The sequence below is a fragment of the Cyprinus carpio genome, chromosome B24 (assembly GCF_018340385.1).
Source record: "Cyprinus carpio isolate SPL01 chromosome B24, ASM1834038v1, whole genome shotgun sequence".
Lineage (NCBI taxonomy): Eukaryota > Metazoa > Chordata > Actinopteri > Cypriniformes > Cyprinidae > Cyprinus > Cyprinus carpio.
Genome location: NC_056620.1, coordinates 13,406,538 through 13,417,546, shown reverse-complemented (window position 1 = coordinate 13,417,546; position 11,009 = coordinate 13,406,538). Strand labels below are relative to the sequence as shown.

The window sequence follows — 11,009 nt, the reverse complement described above, 5'->3', positions numbered from 1 at the left end:
TTGAAATAAATTAACTTTTCCACGACATTCTAATTTATTGATGCACCTGTATTATTAGCATGTCTGAATAGAGATCAGCCCCTCTAGGTCAATCTTCATCAACAAGCTTTGACCTGAGAACTATTAAAATCATTAACTGTTAAACTAGTGGTTCTCAAAACGAGGGCCGGGGCACACTAGGGGTGTTAGCAAAAACCCCATGCAAATCGATATGGAAATCAAAATTTATTTCTATTAAAATGATAAATACCCCACACACTCTTTTTTTAAATTAAGAACATAGTTCTTGAAACTTAATTCACAAAAATAATTAGTTAATTAATATATCAATGTTCCCGGTTTCTGTTAATAAAAACATTTAAAAACTAGCCAATAATATTCTGAATTGGGGAGGCTTAGAATATTGTCTTGGACAGGAGGGCCCTTTGAGTCAAAAATGTTGAAGTCATGGAAAATCAGCTGGCAGGTGTCACGCCCCCATGTGGCCACCATAATGATAATTTAAAAAAACAACACACTTTTACAGGTCCAGAAAGTGCTGGTTTGATTTATTTGACCATACATGTGATTTATCAACCCATGGACAGGTATGGTGAAATCCTTTTACTAGTACAGCAACCTAATTAGTCATCCTTAGGTCCTTACAGAGCTTCCTTGAATTTTAAAGAAATACTTAATTACAATGGTTCCAGTTGTGTGAACATCTGGCATACATTGATTGCTTGTATATTATAATTGTCATAATTTTTATCCTATGAATGCAAATGTAAACATGTCTGTTGAAACATGTGCCTCCAGTGAAAAGGCAGATGAGATAGACAAACAGACAAGTCTACTCTTCCACAGTTTCCTTTTTGCTCGTCTCCTGGCCTTCAAAGATGGGGTACTTGCTTTCCACTTCTGCCCATGTGATTGCACCATTGGCTAGGTCACGAACGATTTCGGGCAATTCACTAACCTGTAAATAAACAAATATATCTCAGTAAAATAATCAACACGCTGCCTCTGTGAATGAATTAAAGACACAGAACTGCTTTACCTCAGCCCTGATCTGCCTCATGGAGTCACGGTCTCTCAGAGTGGCAGTGTGGGGCGTCTTATTAACCGTGTCAAAATCAATGGTGATACCGAATGCCACACCAATCTCATCCGTTCTGGCGTAACGTCTGCCAATAGATCCTGAGGAATCATCCACCTTGTGGGAGACACCATTCCTGGTCAGGGCTTCAGCTGTAGAGGAAAGCATTAATTGTGCATTATTATTTGGTTAGTATCTATACATTTTTATAAGTAATAGTAGAGTTGTACTACTCACATAATTCTCGAACAAATGGCATAAATTCCTGATTTTGGCTCAATGGCAGGACGGAGCATTTATACGGTGCAACTGTGGCAGGGAAGCTGAAATACTGAAGAGAAAAAAGTAAACTTCATAAATAAAGCAAGACGAACATATAAAATGATTAATTACAGAATATTACAGCATACTGTATTTACCGTTCTTTGCTCGTCACCCTCCCTGATACGGAATGTGTGCTCAAAGATGGAGTACATGATTCTCCCGATGCCAAAGGAGGGTTCGATTACATTAGGAACAACCTCCTCAACTGTGGAGAAAGAGAACTTAGTTCAAATCTCTTACATTTTCTTTTGTTGACATTAAAATCGTAGCTTCTGCCTCTTACCGTGCAGGGTCTTCTGGAACCTCTTGACGTTGACCATGTCCTTGGTGAGTTTGAAAGTCTTGCCCTCAGTCTCAATGGTGAACTCGCTGCATTGAGAGAGGAAACCAATGAATGAACAGAATAACATTGGTGGGCACTACGGACTGAGAAAAATACCTATTTTAGCTCCGACTATTGGTTAAAACTCTATGATATTGCTTCATATTTGGGGGTCACTGGCGTTAAAAATGTTGAATGCTCTTCTTGATGATACTCACCCATTCTCGTTGAGGAGTTTCTCCTGTTCTGTGATATAGCATTCATCACAGATGGCCAGGTACTCCATTGCAAGCTTGGCATCCTTCTTGTAAGCTTTGCCGATGGCTCCTTTGTTTGCCTCAAACTGGACAACATTTACAACTTTGTGTAAAGCAGTTAAGGAAAGTAACTGAGGACAAAGAGAACTAAGATCCTGTGCAGAGAGAGTTCAGATCCCATTCAAATGCTATGATAATTGTAGTTATTAAGATCTGCAGAACGTTGAAGGATATGGGTTCCTTTAAGGGTTTCTCAGCAACTAGAGGGACTTTGGTGGCCCTTGCGTGGCACAAAAGATCATAACATGAGCGATCAGCACACCCCACGATCTCAATCCACCCCTGAAAAAAAATAAAAGTATGAAGAAACACACAAATGAACATCTAATCTATGAGGTGAAATTAGAAGGTCCTCGAGCAAACACTGAACGTACATAAGAGGTTTTGGTCTCAGCGTCCCAGCAGTCACAGGCATAGTGGGCCATCTCATTGTCCATGTGCTGACGGAAACGAAGCTTGTCTTTCGCCACACCAACTTTGATCAAATAAAGGTAGATCCTTCCAATGAAGTAGCCCAAGACGGAGTTGTTGATGATGCCCTACACAATACCAAAGTCTGTTAATACAACCGAGGTGTTAATTATAATCAATACATCATAAATTAATCAATACATCTTCTCAGACCTGCTCCACTGCATCACCCAGCCTCATAATCTGGGCAGATTGCCCACTAGTCTGTGCTTTGGACGAGTAAAGCATGATCTCCAGATCAGCAACATTGGAGAACTTGGAATGAACCTTCTCGTTCGGGTCTACAAAGTGCTCGATCTCAGCCATTGTAAACTCTCTGTGGGGAGAAATATTCACTTCAGTACATTTTTTACATAAAAATCGTAATGGAAACACTTGTATGTGACACCCAAATAACCAAATGTTCAAAAGGAAATCATAATCTGCACCTGACACGAATCAAGCCAGAGCGAGGAGAGATCTCATTCCTGAAGGAGTTTCCGATCTGGGCAGCAGCAAATGGAAGCTTTCCCTGGTTGAACTCCAAAAGACGTTTGAAGTTGAGGAAGATTCCCTGAGCAGTTTCTGGCCTCAAATAGCTATGGAAATAATGTAGCCCCGAGTGTGAAGCATCCTTTTTCTTAGTTGAGATATTTTAAAATGAGAGCATGTAGTCTGGTGGTGTCCAATTTACTTTACATTTAGTCATTTAGCAGACACTTTACTTACCCTTGCATGTTGCCCCCAGGCCCAATGGAGGTCTGGAACATCAGGTTAAATGAGATGGGAGGTGTGAGATCATTTCCTGTACTTGGAGACTTGACATTGTATTGCACAAACAAATCGGCCAACTCCTGCTGGGTGTAGTTATCCATCTGAAAAAAAAAAAATGAAAACAAGCAGAGTAAACCCATTATTACTCAGTAATTTTACTAAACAGTAAAGGCCCGCTCACACCAAAAACAACAACTATAACTATTTTAGTGTCCACGTCAATGGATAATGCTGTAGTTAGGTCATCTGCAACTTTAGCTTATAGCTCTCGATGGCGCCGCAGACGGCTGCTTCAGTGCTTGGCTCTCCAGTGTTGTACTGTTTTTGTTCGTTTTTCCTGTTTTTGTTTAACAAACACGATCAGTTTCACCAGGGATGAACTGCTGAACATTCGGCAGAACACACCACAAGATCTTTTACCGGATTTCAATTATTCAGACGTTTTACTGAACGTTGTTGTCGGCGGAGCAGCGGCGCTGATCAAACGCTTCAGGATGCGCAAACGGGGGAAGCGAGCTGGTGCGCTCGTTAGACTCAGGAAGCGCGGATTTCGAACGCCGTTGCCTAGCATCCATCTGGCAAATCTCCGCTCTCTACCCAACAAAACGGACGAAATCCTTCTGCTCTCTCGGACAAATAAGGATTTCTCACACTCTGCTGCTCTGTGTTTCACGGAAACCTGGCTCAATGACGCCATACCGGACAGTGCGCTCCATCTGCCGGGCTTTCAGCTGTTCAGAGCGGACCGCGACGCAGAATCAACGGGGAAATCGCGCGGCGGCGGGACATGCTTTTACATCAATGAACGGTGGTGTACAGATGTAACTTTGTTAAAGAAGATGTGCTGCTCAGATCTCGAAATACTCTTCATTAACTGCAAGCCGTTCTATTCGCCGCGGGAGTTTCACTCGTTCATTCTGGTGAGTGTTTATATCCCTCCGCAAGCGCACGTAAGTCTGGCTTTACAGAAACTCGCTGACCAGATTACAGAGACAGAACAACAACACCCGGACTCTGTTTTAATCATTCTTGGGGACTTTAATAAAGCCAATCTCTCCCGTGAACTGCCAAAATACAGACAGCATGTTACATGTCCCACCAGAGACAGTAATGTATTGGATCACTCTTACACCACAATAAAGGATGCATATCACTCTGTTCCACGAGCAGCTTTGGGACTGTCTGATCTCTGTCTGGTTCATCTTATACCAACCTACAGGCAGAAACTTAAATCTGCTAAACCTGTAGTAAAGACTGTAAAGAGATGGACCAACGAAACAGAGCAGGATTTACAAGCCTGTTTTGACCTCACTGATTGGAGTGTTTTTGAAGCTGCTACCACCAATCTGGACGAACTCACAGAGACCGTAACATCATATATTAGTTTTTTGTGAGGATATATGCATTCCTACCAGGACTTATTTAACATTCAACAATGATAAGCCATGGTTTACAGCAAAACTCAGACATCTTCGTCAGGCCAAAGAGGATGCCTACAGAAATGGGGGACAGAGTCTTGTACAATCAGGCCAGGAACACACTGAACAAAGAGATTAGAGCGGCTTAAAAAGACCTACGCTAAAAAATTTGGAAGACCAGTTTACTTCCAACGACTCAACTTCAGTGTGGAGTGGACTGAGAGCCATCACTAACTACAAGACACCATCCTCCTGCACTGAGGCTAATCAACGACTTGCTAACGACCTGAATGAGTTTTTATTGTAGATTTGAAACCCCCAACACCCATTCTGACCATCTCTCTACACAACCGTTAACACCTCCTGCAATCCCCCTCTCCACACCTCCTGCTCTTCAAATCTGTGAAGATTATGTGCGCCAGGTCTTCAGGAAGAACAAAAAAGAAGAAAAGCACCAGGCCCAGATGGCGTTACACCAGCCTGTTTGAAAACCTGTGCTGACCAGCTGGCCCCCATCTTTTCACAGATCTTCAACAGATCTCTGGAGTTGTGTGAAGTGCCTTCCTGCTTCAAACGCTCCACCCACCATCATCCCCATTCCAAAGAAACCCAAGATTACAGGACTTAACGACTACAGACCTGTGGCTCTAACATCTGTCGTCATGAAGTCGTTTGAAAAACTGGTTCTGGCTTATCTGAAGGACATCACTGGACCCTTACTGGACCCCCTGCAGTTTGCTTACCGAGCAAACAGGTCTGTGGATGATGCAATCAACATGGGATTGCACTTCATCCTGCAACATCTGGACAAAACAGGGACTTATGTGAGGATCCTGTTTGTGGACTTCAGTTCGGCTTTCAACACCATCATCCCAACAGTCCTCCAGACCAAACTGACCCAGCTCTCTGTTCCTAGTTCTATCTGTCAGTGGATCACCAGCTTTATGACAGATAGGCAACAGCTAGTGAGACTGGGGAAATTCATGTCCAACAGCTGCTCCACCAACACTGGTGCCCCTCAGGGATGTGTTCTCTCCCCCCTGCTCTTCTCGCTGTACACCAACGACTGCACCTCAAAAGACCCCTTTGTCAAGCTCCTGAAGTTTGCAGACGACACCACACTCATCGGTCTCATCCAGGACGGTGACGAGTCTGCTTACAGACAAGAGGTTGAGCAGCTGGCTGTCTGGTGCAGTCTTAACAACCTGGAGCTGAACACGCTCAAAAACAGTGGAGATGATCGTGGACTTCAGAAGAAACCCCCCTGCACTCCCCCCACTCACCATCATGAACAGCACTGTGGCTGCAGTGGAGTCATTCAGATTCCTGGGAACCACCATCTCTCAGGACCTGAAGTGGGAAATTCACATTGACTCCATTGTAAAAAAGGCCCAACAAAGGTTGTACTTCCTTTGCCAGCTGAGGAAGTTTAACCTGCCACAGGAGCTGCTGAAACAGTTCTACTCAGCCGTCATTGAGTCTGTCCTGTGCACTTCAATAACTGTGTGGTTTGGTTCAGCTACAAAATCAGACATCAGAAGACTACATAGAACGGTTTGGACTGCTGAAAGGATTATTGGTACTCCCCTGCCCACCCTTCAAGAACTGTATACATCCAGAGTGAGGAAAAGGGCTCAGAAAATCACTCTGGATCCCTCACACCCAAGTTACCCCATCTTTGAACTCTTGCCATCTGGCCGGCGCTTCAGAGCCGCAAATACCAGGACAGTCAGGCACAAGAACAGTTTCTTCCCCCAGGCAATCTAGCTCATGAACAGTTAAATGTTCCCCACTTATACAATAAAAATGTGCAATATCCTTATATTTATTTGTTACCCCTTCATCCTAGTACATCCCTGCATCTTACTCAATCCAATTCCATTATCATTTATAGCACAATTGTTTATACACTTATTTATCTGCAAAGGGTTTTTATTTTTTTATTTTTTTGACTGTGTGTTGTTGTCTTTTGTGTACTGGAAGCTTATGTCACTAAAACAAATTCCTTGTATGCGCAAGCATACTTGGCAATAAAGCTCTTTCTGATTCTGATTCTGATTAGATGCTCAAGCTTATTGAAATATTGTATATTCTTTTGGCTATGAATGTTTTTATCGTTCATCAGCTGAAAAAAAAAAACAATATAGTTTCTCTATTGTAATCAACGATTATAAAAACGTTTCGTTTTATAGATATTGTTCTTGGTGTGTATGGTTCTTATTGTATCAAATACTCCTTTCGCACACCAAGTTCAGTTTATAAAAGCTAGTTATAAATGTAGCATTGCATCAGTGAGACATACCTGGGTGATGACACCCTCCATCTCGGTTTTCTTTTCTGCCGTACATTTTTTGTCACTCATTAATTTCTGAAGATGAGCTAAAAACAAAAACATTGCAGGCATTTTATTATTATTTATTTCATTTAATTTGATCAATGGAAATACAAAGGTTGTATGACTGGTACTGCTATTACTGTATTAACATAAAATAACTTTAAATAAAAACTTTTTTTAATTAAATTTCTTTTTAAGCTAATAACCTTTATTTTATACCACCTTGAACTAAATGGTATAAGAAGGAAAGTTGATTATCATCACTCTAGAGAATTTTACTAGACAAAAATATTGTATATGCCTCTTGAGTGTAAGTGAGTGTCATCAATAAGTTAATTTTGGCAAATTTAAGCAGTCTAAATTTAGCTTAAATAAAGAACTTATTCATTTCAGTCACGTTGGTGGTCTACAAATCATGGAGTCTGGTTGGAAGCCTATTAAAGCCTTTGTGATTCTTACAGATCCCATTGTTATTTTTTACTCCTGAACATCTACAGCATCCATGGAGTCACATCAGAGGATGGCTCAATGCATTCAAATTATACAGTACTACTGGAGCGGTTCTTACTATAAGAAACCATGACAAACCTTTAAGGAGGTGGTCAGCACGGAAACACTCTCCATTCTTGACATCCTTGACCATGTAGTCTGCAAACTTATCCACATGCCCTGATGTCCTGAAACGCAACAAAAGCACTGAGTAAGAATTCCAGCGATTATGAACAGATTCAATAGAGAATAGCCAGATGCATGCTCACTTCAGAACAGGTTCTGGTGTAAGCATGGTGCAGTCGATCTCCAGAATCTGCTCCTCCTGGATGAAGTGCTGCCTCCAGACCTGGAGAATGTTGTTCTTCAGAGCACATCCGACCGGCCCAAAATCATATAGCCCACTCACACCTTTTTCACACACACACACACACACACACACACACACACACACACACACACACACACACACACACACACACACACACACAAAGCATACTATTAGTTGCACTAGTTAACCGTAATTACTTTTATGAGTAGTTGTTCATTACAATTTTGTTAAGACTAACCTTTAAAATTCAGAATAAAGGTAAAATTAAGCTATTCAAATATTTATATGAAAAATAACAAACAACAAAAACACTCACCGCCATAGATAGCAAATGCCTGATCGTAAAAGAAACGTCTTTTTAGAGTGTCTTCCATCTTGGTTCGGTCCACAATGTCATCTTTGGGCTGTAAGGCAAGCTCCTGCAAAATGGAAAAAAGTCAAATGGATTATGTAAGTCATTATAAGACAAGACATACAAAACTAAACTGAGTTTATTATTCAAGCTACCAGTTTTCTGGTATTAAAAGTGTTTAATGTGTTTGTACTACTAGCATAATCAAACAGAACTGTAAAAAAATAATGGCTGTTTTCAAACAGGTTTCCAGAACACTCCCACCAACCATAACTGCTTAATTAAAAAAAAAAACAGTCCTGCCCCCCAAACACACACCATTGGTTGAACTAGTATAGCTGGTGGCAGACCTATAGAGTGCAACAGTCGGGTTCCGGAGATTAAAATCCTATTAATTTTATCCACAAACCGATAAAGATCTACTTTGCCCACATCATTTCAACTTATTTATGTTGTGAATACATACAGTATATAAATTTAAAATAAATTGTTTCTATATATGATACACATCTTTAAAACATGATTTTAATTTTTATCTCATTATGATTCAAATCAAAGTTTCTAATGTTGTGATTTCTCTCTTAGCTGGTTGGCTTGGTTTATAGCTCATAAAGCTTTAACAAAGACTTGTTAAAAATCCCTATGGCAAATACGAATGGAAATAAGCTACTTCTGGAAAAGAAGGCAGGCACTGTTGCACTCTATAGTTGTTTATACATATTTAACTGAGACAAGAGAAAGTATTTAACATTAAAACGACACATTTCCTTTTTTAACAGCATCTCCATGTAACACAAATGACACGATAACATTCCTCACCTTGGCCTCAAGGATTCTCTTGCGAGCTTTCAGTTCTGCTACGGCCTTGTTGACATCTACTTCAGGAGCGTTTTCTGCCTTCAGATTACGCACAAGATCCCCCTATGGAAATATAAACAACACAAGATAACGTGTTTAGTTTCTTATTATGACTCCTATGTATTTGACTACAAATGCATCCATCAACAATTCCCAGAAACAAGTCGAGTTTCGTTTTAACTGTGATTTCCTCCACCCTCAGTCTCCATTGGTTTCTGCACTGTGTCAGAACGACTCGTTGTATCAAACGTGGCACTGACAGACTGCATCATCCAGCGGTATACACTCATATAAAGCCATCGCCCTGTCATATTTCCTAAAAACATCACTTTAGCAAAAATGCATTATGTAGTTTTCCATAACAAGCCATTTAAACCGCTTTGCATATTTTAAAGAGACACATTTGATTCCTAAAGCATGGCTCTACTTCAAAAATAGGTGTTTAATGCAATGCATGGCTCTGTGAAACAATAATGCAGCACATTATATATGCTTGTTATTGTCCTTCATAATCTTGTTACCTGCTCCTTCACTGCTAGCCTCAATGGAGCCAGAACCTCTTCAATACTGCCATCCATATTCTGTCCTCCCGTCATCTCCAGCCACGCGCTTCTCTTATTCTTTTTGCACAAACAGCCCGACAGGGAGAGCGCTCTGATCGGAGGGGAACCACACGGGCGTATGGGACTGGATCGGACCCTCGGAACCGCGCGGACGGTGGCGATCTGTGTACCGGTCCTGAGGAGGAGTGCTGATGTTGCGCTCCGCACAGACAGCATGGACCGAGAGGAGGAGCAACCACACAGCGGAACTGAATGATGAAATCCCCAGAAATGAGTAAGTGACGGCGGAGAATCAGGTCGGTACTTTCGCCATTTTTTTATATATTTGAAATGGAGTTGAATTGAAAAATGGCAGATTCGTCACAATATCTCTGTTTTACTACGATTGTCGTTAGACATAATGCAAAAATAAATACATAAATAAACAAATTTCGCAATAAAAGGTGCGAAATAATAATAAAAGAACGAAGTAAAAATAAAGTGCTTCTTGTATTATTAAATATTCTGTAGTATTTTAATGTATTTATCTTGATTTCTTGAAGTCTACATATTGGCTGGGTGGGTAAGTGAATAAATAAAAACAAATTAACCACCACATGAAAAAAAATAATAAATATTAATTATATAATGACTTATTAATTATAAATGACTCAATTCCACACCTTGTGAATGAATGAATGATAAATAAATAAATAAATAAATGGTAATGCTTTAACAGTAACAATTAATAATAAATAATTTGTAAAACTGTGTAATACATCATATATTACAATAAATATCATACATTACAATTAATTAAACGCATTAAAAACATACAAAATACAGCTATATAATATAACTTCTAAACAAGAAAATAATCACTCCATTGTTCTGAAACTAGAAGAACAGTTGATTTGGACCTAATTCAAATGATATACTGATACTCGGCACTCAAGAAATAAAGTCAGCTCTTGACAATTGACTTAATTTGTAGTTGTAGTTATGCAATTACTATTATTAGTACTGTTATAGTACTGACTTTTTATTTCAAGGAACACCTGGTCAGCTTCTATTTACAATGAATTCACTACAGAATTCACTGTTGCAGTAACCTAAATCCTGTAACAAACAAACATTTTGTCTGATGTTTGTTAACTTAAAGTCTCAAAATAAAAAAGAAAAGAAAAGAAAAACTGAAAGTTTCTAATGCTAGTTATTGAAAGTTCATTATTCTAGTTTTAGTTCATTGAATGCCCCAGGACTGACCCACATTGACCAGGCTCTGTATAGATGGTCCAAGCTCTGCTGTAACTTCCTGTGGTTCCCACTGCTTCCTGTGCTCAGTCTGGAAATGTAAAGTAAAGGGAAACAGGAGGGACATAAAGATTAAAATTGCTACTCAGTTCTTGGCTTTGATTG

At 40.1% G+C, this 11,009-nt stretch overlaps 1 protein-coding gene across 1 annotated transcript; it reads right to left on the bottom strand.

Moving 5' to 3' along the window:
* Positions 1-518: 518 nt before the first annotated feature.
* gars1 (glycyl-tRNA synthetase 1) lies at positions 519-9,864 on the bottom strand. The gene is made up of 17 exons (XM_042751769.1): positions 9,570-9,864; positions 9,010-9,111; positions 8,155-8,257; positions 7,777-7,918; positions 7,607-7,695; positions 6,986-7,062; positions 3,221-3,366; positions 2,941-3,090; positions 2,666-2,828; positions 2,416-2,580; positions 2,216-2,323; positions 1,943-2,088; positions 1,686-1,771; positions 1,498-1,607; positions 1,316-1,409; positions 1,040-1,230; positions 519-958 (listed from the first exon to the last, which is right to left on the bottom strand). Exons 1-17 carry the CDS (start codon positions 9,825-9,827, stop codon positions 833-835), a joined length of 2,256 nt encoding a protein of 751 aa, XP_042607703.1. The 5' UTR covers positions 9,828-9,864; the 3' UTR covers positions 519-832.
* Positions 9,865-11,009: the final 1,145 nt, after the last annotated feature.

Bases quoted from the DNA above. Each gene is read 5' to 3' on its own strand.
- gars1 (XM_042751769.1), bottom strand. From the start codon at position 9,827: ATGCTGTCTGTGCGGAGCGCAACATCAGCACTCCTCCTCAGGACCGGT. The intron at 7,696-7,776 runs GTGAGCATGCAT...GTTGCGTTTCAG, and splicing joins ACACCAGAACCTGTTCTGAA to GACATCAGGGCATGTGGATA. The intron at 1,410-1,497 runs GTAAATACAGTA...TTTTCTCTTCAG, and splicing joins AGGGTGACGAGCAAAGAACG to TATTTCAGCTTCCCTGCCAC.